Source organism: Aplysia californica, unplaced genomic scaffold, assembly GCF_000002075.1.
Source record: "Aplysia californica isolate F4 #8 unplaced genomic scaffold, AplCal3.0 scaffold00196, whole genome shotgun sequence".
Lineage (NCBI taxonomy): Eukaryota > Metazoa > Mollusca > Gastropoda > Aplysiida > Aplysiidae > Aplysia > Aplysia californica.
The window spans coordinates 657,218-671,635 of record NW_004797466.1 but is presented as its reverse complement, the minus strand read 5'-3'; the positions used below and the strand labels follow the sequence as shown (position 1 = coordinate 671,635).

Here is a 14,418-nt window from a genome sequence, read left to right as displayed (position 1 = left end):
ATGAGGAGAAATTCATGCTTTGGGTGCATTAAAAGATAATTACCATTGATACAAGGATACACCCAAAATGTTAAGTTGAAAAAGTACCTAAAATTAAGTCAGCCCAGCAAGAGTGGCGACAATGAGCTGAACCCGGTGACCCCGACGTGATAAGCGCTCAAATGTCGAACTGCCTGCGTTGCAACTACAATTCCACTGCTGGTGCACTGTGAGGTATGACTAGGATAGAAGTCTTCACGCTGCACTGTGTGTGTGTGCTCTCTCTAAAAAGTTTTTGTAAAAATGATTTTTAAATGAACTGTTCTGTGATGTCCCACAGCCTTCCAAGTGGTTTGGTGAAGATGGGCAGATGACAATTGATGAAATTTCCGCGTAAATTTTTTTTTTAAAAACCAAAACGCAACATATCCACATTATATTTGCGAGGAAGGGAAAGAACCACTGACAAACTTTCATCAACCACAAGTGAAGTCACATGACTCCAGGAAAGAACTTGATTGCGCACAAAGGATATGTCGCGGTTTATAAAAAAGTGGTGTACCGTTTTTGTCGCATTTTGTTAAAAAAAAAAATGCACAACTACCTTCAATTTGCTTGAGAGGAAAAGATATGTTTGTAAAAATAGAAGTGTACTCTGAAATGTGCTTCCCCTTTCTAGAAACAGCGGTACTTGTTTTGGCCAAACTTAGAAAGTGATGTTTGTCGGGCTTTGTTGTCGAACTGCTCAAATACTCCAAACTCCTGTATTATGCAATTTTGTCCATTGTTACTTAATCTGATGTTATGACATTGAGTGTCCTTGGTTTGGTTTTGAAAAAGTTGGCAAGCCTGACAGTCTAATGTTGAGAAATATTCTTTGAAAGGTCTTTTCAAAAGACACAATGTCAGACGTGTCTCCAGATTGGTTATGCTGCCTTTCCTGAGTCAAACAAAAGCTGCATAATTTCCTCTCTGTTCATATGGGGGGGGGGGGGGGAATTACCTTATATCCTGTGTTGCTGTGATTATCATCATCATCATGATGGTGGAAGGTAAGAGATGGTATTGTACAATTAAAATACTTTGCTAATAGATGTGCAAGTAACACTTTTACCTGTTGAAGGCACCACATTGTTTCGATTTGGCTTCTTTGGGGATTTCTAATATATTAAGGATGTATGTCATCGTTGTCCCCATCTTGAGGTTGTTACAAATTTTATTGACTATGGTCTTGTTGTCCCCCCCCCCCCCCTTCCCTCCTTTCACCTCCACATCCCCCTTCCTTCACTCTCTACCCTATCTCTCTCCTTCCCCCCCCCCCCTTCTACCTCTCTCCCTGTGCCTGTGCCAGGCTATCATGAGGGAGTTTGACAGCCGCTACATTGACGGTGCTATAGATGGGGGCGGCTTCTACCAGCTGGACGTAGACATCAACTCGGTGTCCTTCAGCCACCACCACCTGTTCAGCAAAGAGCACGTGCTGTCCCACAAGCTGACTCTGCTGTACCAGGAATACCTCAGCCGCAGCAAACGGAATATGACTGAGTTCCTTCTGGAGAAGGCGAGTCGGCCAGATTCGTTTGTCGTTTGCTTGTTGTTGTTTTTTGTAGACTGCGAAAGATCTTGTCAGTTTGTTAGTGTTTTAGTGCTTTATCAGCTGTTTGCACTGTATGCTTCCCGGGATGCCATGAATGTTTCTGAGTGTTTTAGGGTCTGCTAGGGTAATAATAATTATAAAGTGCAAAGAGCATACTGTTGAGTTGGGATATGCGCTATTTATTATGTTAGGTTTTTATGGGATGTGAAATGAAGGAGACAGAAGAAAGAGTGAGAAACAGAAAGAAAAAGACACAGAAAATAAAAGAAAGGGTTCAAGTTTGATTTGAGTAGATAGAAGCACATTGACATAATAGCTGTCATTTAAAGTAGGAAAAAAGCGACAGAGAGACAGAAAAGGAGAGATATTTAGAAAGAGAAAGAAAGAGAAGGTGAAGGAGGCGGGAGGAATGTAAACAAAGGTAAATGGGTGGAAAAGAGATTTACTTTGATTGATTTTTGCATTCTTCTGTTAAAACTTTGAAATAGTTTACTGTCGTTTCTTGAACCTGCAAAGCACCTGACCTTCTCACTGATGCCATAGCATGGGTGGTTGGCAGGCACTCTGATGTGGTGTGTTCCACATCTATCATCTTTATTTCTCCTTCTTTTCTTTGCATGTTTCTCTTTAATAACACTTCCAATCTTTGGTACTTATTTGACCATATTGTGTTGCAAAGGCTCTAGAACTGTTAAGAAAACTAAAACTAAAGGGGACCTTTGCTTTTTGAGCTTCTGTATATTGCTTTGAAAGGTGACTCGTAATCGTGAGTTTGGGGGTTTGAGCCGCAGTCCCGACGTTGTGTCCTTAGGAAAGGCACTAGACTCGAATTTTCCTCACTTCTCCCAGGTGGGAATAGGTACCCAGCCATAGACAGCAAAAGATCTTGTCAGTATATTAGTATTTTAGTGCCGATAAACTACAGCTTACAATGTATACTTCCCAGGAAGTTAAGATTGTTTCAGAATGCTATCAGGTCTCCTTGGATAATAGTATTGATTGTAAAGTGCATAGAGCTTGCTGTTGAGCGGGAATTTGTGCTATACAAATGAATCTATTATTATTTAATTATTACATTTCTCTTTCAGCTGGCAGCTTTGAAGAACTCTGCAGCCCTCCTCCATGACTACATAGCCGCACACAAGGTAATGTTATGATCCAAAGATAGCTTTTTCTAGAGCATCAATTATGTTCTCATTTCTTTGCTGATGTGTTTTTTTTAACAAGAAGATTTTTTGTGAAACCAGGAGCATGAACATAAGACGGTTATTTTAAGTTTATACTCTGCACAAAGGCTAGTTGTAGGAAAATGGTATTACACGTTGTTTAGTTTCTGTCTTTAAGTTAAAGATCATTTTGACTGTTCAGTGTAAGACTCCGTCTTATTTCTTTTCAAAATGTCTGATGGTCGAGTTGTAAATTAAGCAGTCAATTTATTGAGGAGCAGGGATAAACAGGGGGCAGATGACTTACTTCACAATTAACTGTGCTCTATGTGGCAAGAGAAAACATTTGGCGAACCATAGCTCTTTTGCAGTGAGGTAAAAAGGGTTAAATTTTGAACTGTTCTGAATATAATACAAGTACATGACTTGAAGCATTTAGTGTTGCCTGTTCATGTCAAAAGGGTCAGTACCTTAGCTCTGGTTGGCTGACCAACAAGGGATATAGCTGCTGACAGTGTTTTCCAGAAAAACATGTCCATCGCTAAGATTGGAACAATTCTATTTCTAGTAAATGTCTACCTCACAGATAAAAAAAAGAATGTATTCACTTTTAGTTTGGAAGTAAAGGTTTAGAAAAGGTAAATTAGATAGTACAAAGAGTTTGACTGGTTTATTTTGAAGTGTAATTATGCTTGGGTGTTAATTTGTGCCCTTGGTCTCTAAAGGAGTGCTGCTGGGAGCAGGGTTGGGTTGATTTAAATCAGGTTGATTTAAATCAATTGATTTTTTTTATTTAAATCAACTTGATTTTTAAAATAAAAATCAGTAATTTAAATCACTTTTAAAAAAATGTATTTTTATTCAGTTTTTACACATTTCAACATTCAAAATTCCTTTCCTTGGTTTCATAAAACAGATATAAGGTTTAGTAGACTAATATAATCATGCTTAAAAGTCTGCTTTCCCCCCTTTCACTGTAAAATAATACAGTATTCAATTTACTTTTTTTTTCATGGAAATCAGAGCTGGTTTGATTTAAATCAGTTGATTTTTTAAATTTTATCAACTTGATTTTTTTTTTTAAATCTGTGATTTAAATCACTTTTCAAAAAATGTATTCAGCTTTTACATATATTTAAACATTCAGAATTCCTTTCCTTGGTTTTATTAAACAGATATAAGGTTTAGTAGACTAATATAATCATGCTTAAAAGTCTGCTTTCCCCCCTTTCACTGTAAAATAATACAGTATTCAATTTACTTTTTTTTTCATGGAAATCAGAGCTGGTTTGATTTAAATCAGTTGATTTTTTAAATTTTATCAACTTGATTTTTTTTTTTAAATCTGTGATTTAAATCACTTTTCAAAAAATGTATTCAGCTTTTACATATATTTAAACATTCAGAATTCCTTTCCTTGGTTTTATTAAACAGATATAAGGTTTAGTAGACTAATATAATCATGCTTAAAAGTCTGCTTTCCCCCCTGTCACTGTAAAATAATACAGTTCTCATTTAAGTTCTCAATTTACTTTTTTTTCATAATTGAAAACCAGGGTTGGGTTGATTTAGTTGATTAAAAAAAAATTTTAATCAACTTTATTTAAAAAATAAAACTCAGTGATTTAAATCACTTTAAAAAATGTATTCTGTTTTTACATCTTTAAACAGTCAGAATTCCTTTCCTTGGTTTTATAAAACAGATATAAGGTTTAGTAGACTAAAAAATCATGCTTAAAAGTCTGCTTTCACCCCTGTCACTGTAAGTAGTAAAATAATTACTGTATTCAATTTACTCTTTTTTCATAATTGAAATTAGCTTTTTCTTTTTCTTTTTATACAAACACAAGCGCGCGTGCACACACACACTGTGATAAAATGCAAGTTTATCTATGCATAATTACCCCCTCCCCCCTCCTTCCTTTTAGACTGACATTTTCTTCATTTTTTTTCTGTAGCCATAATTCACTGATATAGCAGATTAAGGCTTTCTAAAATTGCAGTTGCTTAAATTAATCATTAGTTAAATTAAAGACAATGCATTTTGCACTAAAAGAACTTACTTTTAGCCACCAAAAATCCCAAACTGAGTCGGCATTTTTTTTTAAATAAAAAAAATCCGATTTAAATTTAAAAAATCTGATTTAAATTTAAAAAATCGATTTTTAAAATTTTTATTTTAAAAATCAAAAAAATCACCAACCCTGGCTGGGAGATAAAAGAACTAGTTGGTGGCTTCTCAGGTCTAAAGTGAACGTTGTTTTGTTTTCCTTAGGGTGAGATGTCGGTGGCAGACCGTGACAATTATGAAAGAAGGCTACGGGATTACAAGTGTGAAATCAGGTTGGTAGAATCCTTGAGATAACTACAGAAGGACAGACTTCACCACTGCATGAGCCTACTCCCTTTTTTCTGTTGTTTTTAAAAAAAAATAAAGACAGTAAGAAACATGTGGGACAGAACAATAAACAGCACAGGAAGTATTAATGTTATGGTAGAATCACTTACAAATAGTGCTCAAAAGAACATTGGGCTCTTGACAAAAAGCAGTGAATATTAAAAACATCATCATTGGTTGGCAGCTGTCATAAGGGAATGAAACATGATGGTCCTTGCCCTATTTGTCGTATTTGGCTCAGTAGAATATGTAAGTTGTTACGTAAAGAATTGAACAGATGTGAATCAACTCGGATGATGCATTTATACACACGAACATGAGGTCTGTCGGTTAATTTCAGCAGTTAAACAGCTATAAATGTTCCATTTGTATGATAGTCGACAGCTGGTGCACGCAAGAAAACTAAACTAAAATATTTTTTGCTAGATGTCTCTTAAAAATTCTCAAGATTAAATGGCAAGACAAAATCAGACATGAAAAGAAGTAATTTTAAATAAGACAGGAGAGTTAGTTTTAGTAGAGGTTTTACGGCGCTCGCAACTGCATAAGGTCATATGAGCGCCAGAAGATTAGAGGTGCTACAAGAGAGTAACAAACATAAAAAAGAAGAAGGGGAGATAAGGACGATAGATGTTTGATAGGAAAGAAGAAACAAACCACATCAGAGCACCCGCCAACCATCCACTAAAACAAGAGAGAGGCCAGTGGCAGATGAGATCCGGTTGAAGAGACGGCCCTAGATTGGAATATTATGTTCTCATGAATACTTTTTACTTGAATCGATAAGGCTTATCAGAATTAGCTGCTTGTATTTAAGGATGCTCTCTAACTTGATTAATTTTCCTTATTTTTCTCAGACAAACGCGTTTCTTGAGAGATAAGGAAGAACAGATAGACCGCACTTTGTTGAAGAGCATGATTCACACATGGAAAGAAGTCAAGGCCTTACGGGAGCTACAGAAATACACCAACACACCTGTCAAGCTACAGATCAGGAAGTGAGTCTTTGTTGTTGTCTGAGTTTGAGTGTTACGGGGCTTTCAATACAATCTTGGTAATTAAGAAGCAAATTAAAGTTTATCTATAATAGAGACGAAAGCCTGTCTCGACGGAATCTCCCCCCCCCCCCCCTGATAAATTCCTCTTTATTACCTCTATAACACGGAAACCTGTTTAATGCGGAAACAGAGAGAGAAATTCTTCCCTTTGGAGGGTTTTTACCTAAGATGGAAAATGCTTTGCCCACTCAGCCCTGATTTGAAACAAAAGTATCAATTTTGATTCCAACGGCTCTAACCTTTACGCCATGCTGCCAGGCAAGGAAGGGAAGGAGGGGGTGCGACTTGGAGGTAAATGTTACCCAATCCAAGTGAGACCTCAGAGGTGCAGATGATCAGGGCGTTGTGGGTATGAAATGTCACCAGTGCCTGTGAAAGTGCTCGAGTGGCGCTCCAGCACAAAAACTTTCTTGGGTAACCAGGGACTAGAGATGTGAAATTAGTTCAGATCCGTAATATGTAAGTGTAAGTGCAATATTACCTAAGAAAAGTCGGCATTTTTTCAGGTGTGTATTGTATTTTTATGATAAATCATTGCTTTGCTTTCGCACCATGACTGTAGTTTCTGTGCCTATGAATTTGGTAACCTTGAATATTTAATATTTTACTATTTTTTCTGAAAAAAAACAACAACTTCTCTGATTTCTAATCCTTGAATAATAATGCTGATATCTCCTTCTTTATTCACATGAAAGCTATTAAGCCTGTTCAAATGTTTCTGCAAATAAAAAGTACTGGCACCTTTCACTAGCAAATATCAATACCCATAATTTGTCATAAGTAGTAAATATTTCTCACCCCCCATTGACACTATCTAGGTCACATGAAGAGACCTCTGATAAGACCTCTTCTCCATATTGGAACTGAACTGGTGCTCTTGGCTTACAAAGCAAATGTTTAATTGAACCATTACACTTCAAACATTGATGGTTTGCATCTTCATACTTTATTGCTTTGTTATGGTCTTTATTTTATTTATTTATGTATTTATTTTGCAGGGAGGAAACAAACAAATCAGAAGACTTAGCTAGATGGAAGCTTGAAATGGAGGAAGAACTGATGGAGGAGAGAGAGAAACATGAGGAGGAATTCATGAGGAAAGAGGCCATGTACAAAGACCAAATGGAGAAATATGAGAAGCAGCAGCAGGGGAAGGTGGGATGAACACACGTATATGTACACACAAGCATAAACAAGATCATGCACAAACATTTAAGATAAGATAAGGTAATACTTAATTGTCTCACAGGAAATCTTTTCTTGGCTGCACTGGACTGTAAAAACACATTCAGGTATACATAGAAATTAAATTATATATTACTCTTATTGAAATTCAATGTAAAGAGAAAAGTAAAGCCCACATGTGCATGTTCAAGCGCCAAAAATCTGTACATACTGCCAGTGTAGCAAGCAATCTACTCAGGTCCGTTTGGGTACTTTTTACACCCGAAACAAAAAACAAGCTTTTATTGTGTTGTTCTATCAGGAAGCATGAAAAGCAAGAAAATTGTAAGCCTTGACCGTAGCACTAAACTGCATTTTGATGGTGCTTAAAGGTGCATCTTTGAGAGAGCTTTGGGAGGGTTAAAAACTGAAATTTCTCGAAAATTTAGACTAAGGTGGATTGCTCGTAACAGCGGCAACATATACATAAGCACATGAACTGGTCAACATGTGCCCTCAGACAAAAGCATGTGTGCACTAGTACAGGCAGACTCAGGAATGTGCATTGATGCACTCACTTACAAATTCTTATATATATATACTCATGAATAAACACTTGTAGCATCAGTTTGTTTCATGCAAGACTACTGTCTAAAAGACTCCACCCTCTTGGCACAAGCCTTTCGAGGTGAATGTTTAAGTATGAGATCCCACTTCTTAATAATAATCTAACAGGGAGCTGTTAAAACAAAGATCACGGTCCCCTAGATGAGGGAAAAAAACCAATTTCTTTCCTGAAATATCACAGTATAATTTGGAAGTAACTTATGCAGGGTGTGCCTGGGCATCTGTGTTTATTGTTTTGAACTTTCATCATGACAATATAAGGTTATGACATTTTGCAACGAGATATATCTGTAAATACTTTGTCGGTCATTTTTATTTTCTTTTTTGTGATTTTATCCAGGAAGAGGCCCAGAAAAGAATAGCAGAGAGAAGTCAGCAGCGTCGAGGGTCAAAGACATCAAAACAATCCCGGATGTCCAGAAACTCCCAAGAGTCTTTGAGGAGTGACCAGCCACGAGAGGAGGATAATGAAGATGAAGCCATCGAGGTTGGTCAGAGCAATGTGCACAAAATACTTATTGGTGACTGTGTGAGTCTTGCAGGAGGAAAGAAAAAAAATAATCCTTTGCCTTGTAGAAAAGCTTTTTCTAATGTATAAATTATTTGAAAAGACGCAAAATTTCATCAGTATCTGATGTCAATTAATGTACACATTTTGAAAGCTATTGTTGCAGGAGTTACTCTATTGTTAAAATTGGGTAAAGGCTGCACATTTACTAAGAAATGTATGGCATCTACAATAGCTTGTGTAATTGCTCATCTGTAAGGTACACAACAAGTCCTCTGATCTATGTCTATCAGGAAGAAAACGCCAAAGACCAAGACATCATTGACGAAGAACCTCTGCCAAAGCCCGAGCCTCCAGAGGCATTCGATGAGAGAGCAGTAAGAGAACAGATCAAGGCGAAAGCTATGGCTGCCAAGCGACGCCCAGGTAGGGTGTTCTTGGTGCCCTATGTATGAATTTTGCGGGCAAAGGACAGTATAGCCCTCCCATTTTGAACTGTTTGACCATTTTGTGCATCATCTGGGGTCCCTGAGGAGGTCGCAATTAGGTTGCAACTATGTCTAATAGGAAAAGGAAATAGGGGGCTGTGATTGTCGTGATGCATGAAGACATGTGAGGTTATACTTTACTTTTACCAATTTTGCTTTGTATAGTGTATCCAGATCACGGAAATATTTTCTGTGTAATGGACTAAACACACCTATGCTGCCGTTTTATGACAAAAAAACGAATATTACAAAAATAAAATTTTACAAGAGAGGCAAAAACCTAACTTTTTGTGTGTAACGTAAATAGTTACGGAGTAACTGATTGAAATTCCTTGTATTGTAACAATATTGATATCTAATAAGGTCATAACGCGTTCAAAGCTTCCTTAATTTTAATTGTACAGCCATAAAACCAAGATAGAAAGATGCGCAATGAAAAGAGGTTTCTCCCCTATAAAAAATACTACTTTTCCTAATTACGCATGTATACGTTTTTTTTGTCATAAGACGGCAGTATGAATGGTTCCAAATTTCTTACCATTTATGCTTATAAAAAGGATCCTGAAAAATTCAGACTAAACACATGACCAGACAAATAGAGATATCTGTCAGGTAGTTGATGTTTGGTTCCATGGCAGTCATTTGCCTGCTTTCTTCCCTAAACTACTGGTGGAAAAAAACCCATTAATTGCTGCCACAATATTCCGCCCCTCATTGACTTCTTACGGCTGATGGATTGAATAAAAACTATTTTCAAGAATTGTATGAACTCAAGTTGCCCAAGCCGTGAATATCATGAAGACTGGAAGAGATTTGTAGAGTTTATAAGATTTTTTTTTGCATCGCTTTTTTTATAGTTCACTATTACCTCCCTTGTTCAGCCTGCTCATTTCACACATTTCAAGCATATCACCAGAAGAAGCAATATGATGCTGTAACTGTTGTGCATGATGTTAACTAGTGATAAATAAAGGAAATAGGGTGAAAAAAGGGGAGTGGGAGTATGGCAAAATCTCCGTGAGCATGCACAGCGGAACAGGCCCACCTATGAGCTCTGCAGAAGTGGTTTGGTCTGTCATAAAGTTGTTTTCATCTGCTCTACCCATTATGTTAAAAGAAACCCACCAAAGCACATAAGAATCACCTGCAGGTCATATTTCAACTATGAACAATGATCATACATAACAAGATGGTCTACTCCTCTCTTTTAGCCAATTAAAAAAATGTCCTCAAAATTCGATGGCGCCTTCCTCACAAATGCGCACCCTTTGCGAACAGAGTTACCCTACCTGTGTGGAAAAAATCAAAGTGAAACTAACAAGTTTTTTTTATAAATCAGAATTCAAATTTCGGAAGAACGCTTTTTTACATCGTTACGTTGACAAAAAACCCCTTCCGGAGGAATAGGCGACTGCTTTCTTCATTTAATTTGACTTTAGAATGAGATGCGAGAGGTCATTAAAATTTTTTAAAACCCTAATACTCCTCACTGAACGAACCCGAACTGCTGATGAACAGCAGTCGATCTGCGCACGCAAGGAGCTGCTATTCCTATTCTTCTTCTTGAGAAACAAAAGAGAGCTTCAAAACAAAGACTTCAGCGCCATCTGAGCCGTTGCGCGGACTTCCGGCAGACACTTTGTTGGCTGAGTGGACTGTCTTGTTATGTATGATCATTGCTATGAACCAACAAGGGTGGCAACCAGTAGAAGCTTTGTGGTGACCCTTAACTTCCTCCTTGAAAACCCAATATGAGCAAAATATTTTAGGCCTCCTGGTGGTCCCAGTGGCCAGTTCTATGGCGAGGAACACTGTACTGTTGTCATTTACATATTCTGTGTCTTCCAATTCCCGAGAAAAGTCAAAATTGTCCAAGACAGTTACCCATTGTCAAGGAGAAAAGTGGTTGTCTTCAACAGGGAGATATTTTGAACAGTGTCATTATAATGTAAAGAAAAATGTGAGGGGGGAAGCAGGAATTGGTTATTTGTACAGGTGATTGTCTTTGACTGGTAGCCCTTAGAGAGGGTTCAACTTTACTAACTTCTCATATGTGGCTATATGAACAGAAGGAAATAGGCAAGGGCCCTTACAGTGAGGACGAAACAGTCATTTACAAATGCCTCATGTTTGTTGACCAGGTGAGGCTAAACTGTTTCCAGAGATGTCCAACACGGCAACAGTTACACCATCCAGTCAGTGCTCAAGGTACGTTCAACTGAAAACTGAGTTTCCTTTGATTTGGTTTTGGTTTGAGTTTAACACCCTTCAGGTGCAGGTGTGTCCTTCAAAGAGTTATCGTCAAGAGCTTTGTCTATCTCTATTTGTGAGCAGGATTAACTCTTTATCTCCAAGGGGGGTAAACCCACTGTGCCAGGGCCCTCTTATGGTACGAAATATAAAATTTACATATACATCACTAAATTATTCATTAAATCAAAACAAGTGAACCTATTTCAATAGTTCTTCTAATGAATGAACTCCCAGTAAGAGACCTGTTTTCAGCAGTTGCCAAAAAGTAATTTGATATCAAAGTTGTCATAAAGGGATGTGCCCGAGCCACTGCCCACGGATGACAGGTATAGCAGTTCTGACCACGCTGGGAACGGCTTGTCGGACAAAAGAAGTTTAGGTGCTCACCTCATGACTCCTCCAAGGCAGATGGAGAAAAGGTGTTTAGGACAGTAGCATCTAGAATACAAAAGAAACATTCTTTTAATAAAAAAGTGGAAACAGCTCTTGAAGTGTGATTTTTGACTGCTAAAATGTCTGCAAGTCCATAAGCTTGTTTTTCTCTATTTCATTACTTTATGAGGTTCAGATGGCATAATTTGTTTTGTTTAAGAATGAACACAGAACAAAAAAAAGGGAGCAGTCATTTTAAAGATGGGGGATTTTACTGCGGGGTTTGATTGTGGAAAAAAAGAATTGAAAAGATTAAAAGATTGCGGTGGTACTCTGTAGCAAATGAAACACATGAGCATCTATCTAACTACAAATTTTCTGAGAGTAACTTGTCCAAATTTTAATAGTGTTTCTTCTGAATGAAATGCTTGTTATGTTTTTCTTTGTTTATGCTGTTATGTGGTTTCCTTTTTGTCTTTGGTGATGGTGTGGTACAGTTGACTTTGTTTTGCTTTATGTAGAGGAGAGCAGCAGAGAAGAGACGATGTCTCAAAGAGCAAAGTCTATGTCAAGATTCTCTTCAATGGGAAGGAAGTGTCTCGCACTGGATCAAGGTACTTTGTTTTAATTGTTTACAGTTTTAAATTAAAGTTCTTATAGGTTTTAATGTTTGGTTCTTTTGTCACTTTGATAGTTGTTTTTTATTTTTTCATAACGTTAATGAGGTTGGATTTTGTTGTTTTTGTTTCATTTTTGGGGGGGGGATGGAGGGCGGTTGTAAGGGGGAAATTATCATTGTCAAATGGTAAGGCATTGAGCTTGTCATTAAAAAGTTGTGTGTTCAATTCCCAGCTGTGTCATATAGGGTGTTGCATCCTTAGAAAAAGTACCTTATTTTCCTCAGTTCAGTAAATGGATACAGGCAAGCAATGGGTTGTTTTGAAATATTGTCAGTTTAAGTGTTTTATTGTGTAGCATGCATCCCTTAAATTATTATTTTATGCATTTTAACCCAAATTTCTATGCTGGGATTTTTTCATTTGTTCCTTTTTGCTTATCAACATTCCTATGACTCTAATCCGTCTGTGGCAAAATGCTCCCTTTATTTTTCAGATTTATTGTAAACTTTCTTCTGAACTTGAGCAATATTTGTGCTCTTGCGTATTGTTGGAACATTGTTTCACAAATGCCTATTGTTAGTCATGTTAGCATTGCTTTGCTGTACCAAGCTAGTATTCATGCAAATTTTGTGGTCTGTTTTATTATAGAGGACTGTATGCTGTCACTTTAGAAACTTAGACATAGATTTTTAAAAATGTTTTGCTGTTTTTTATTTGCTAAATTAATTTAAAGTGGAGAACTTTATTCTGAATAACTCTGGCTCTTTGTTGGCCACTTTTTTAAAGTACTCAATCATTAAGGTCTACCATGCATCCCGTGCAAACATTGTTTGAGAAAGTCAATCAGTTTACCGTTTTAGCCCAGACAGTCTGATATTGACAATGCTTTCTATTCCTTCTCGTTTCAGTCCTTTGTCTCAAGACTTCAGAGTCAACTTTGGTCAGATTTACAATCTGAAAATTGTTGAATGGCCAGAGAGTATCAAGTTTGAAGTGAGTATGCTGTTTGTGTTTTATTTGCTCAGTACGCATCATTAGGAATTTGTTACTGAAATTGCATTGGTTTCTGTTATATCTTGTTTGCATAACATTGAATATATAGTTCTTTTATTCTTTGTCTGGTATTTAAATATACTTATAATAATAGACACAATTTGCTAAAGGACATCTGTTAACAATGAACCATGTATTTGAGGTAATGTCTGTTAAAGATTAGCATTGACTCATAAGGTATGTAAAGAAGTATAATCTAATCATATAGTCTTCTATGCAGTTGTGAAATCTGACAGTTTTAACGAATATGATTACAAAGCTATTTGTTTTAGCCCTTGCAGAATAATTGTTAATATCTCCATTTCTTTGTGCATCACAGCATTGTCATGTTTTTATGTTAGAGTTTTTCTAAAAGCTACCTAAGCTGCATTTGTGGCAAGTAAATGTGTTTGATATTTTTCAACACCAGAACTGTATTGTAATTTTAAGATATGTTGAGTTTCTGACTGTTGTATCTTACGGCAGGGGTGTCAAACTCAATTGCATAGGGGCCAAACTCATATACTACTAAGTTTGTAGGCCGAACTGGATCAACACTCACTTAGCGGTGGAAAAACGAAACCTCTTTTTAAGCAGTAGTAATGATATGAATTAAAACATACAAAACTTAAAAGGATAACAAATCAAGGCAAACCAATTTTTGCTCTTATGCCAGTATGTCAGAGCTGGATGGATGTTTTGCATCTTTTCTTGGCAACAAGTTTGTTTGTGACTGGAGTAAAGTTCTGTGTTAAATTGAATCTCTGGATGGATTCCCTAAAATTGTCTCACAGGCTGGATTTAATTGTTTGTTGGGCTGGATGCGGGCCTTACAGTTTATTGATTTTACTTGTTTCACCATTCATTTTCCTTCTCAGCATAAGAAAATAAAAAAGACCGCTGTGGTATTTGTAATGTATTTTACAAATGTTCAGGAATTGGTTATTGCCTGAAATGTTCATGGCATTATCTTTTCCATTGTCTGTGGCAGATCTATGAGACAGCAGGCTTTGGAAGTGGCAGGCAGTTGGCTGAGCTATTTGCACCTATCCCAGAGTCTTCGGTGACATCACAGAGCGTCGCGCTTGAAAATGTGGAGTTCAGTTCCTATGAGAAGATTCAATTCAGTCATGAAGGGGTGGGCAGCGGTAAGAAG

At 37.0% G+C, this 14,418-nt stretch overlaps 1 protein-coding gene across 1 annotated transcript in view; it reads left to right on the top strand.

Moving 5' to 3' along the window:
• LOC101849929 (coiled-coil and C2 domain-containing protein 2A) overlaps positions 1-14,418 on the top strand; it is a gene marked incomplete at its 5' end in the record, with an annotated part of 66,638 nt that overhangs the window by 22,958 nt on the left and 29,262 nt on the right. The window contains 11 exon segments of the mRNA XM_013082854.2: positions 1,331-1,540; positions 2,665-2,721; positions 5,018-5,085; positions 5,998-6,138; positions 7,197-7,353; positions 8,330-8,476; positions 8,791-8,923; positions 11,127-11,193; positions 12,132-12,224; positions 13,139-13,223; positions 14,254-14,410. Coding sequence (XP_012938308.1) covers positions 1,331-1,540; positions 2,665-2,721; positions 5,018-5,085; positions 5,998-6,138; positions 7,197-7,353; positions 8,330-8,476; positions 8,791-8,923; positions 11,127-11,193; positions 12,132-12,224; positions 13,139-13,223; positions 14,254-14,410 — 1,315 coding nt within the window.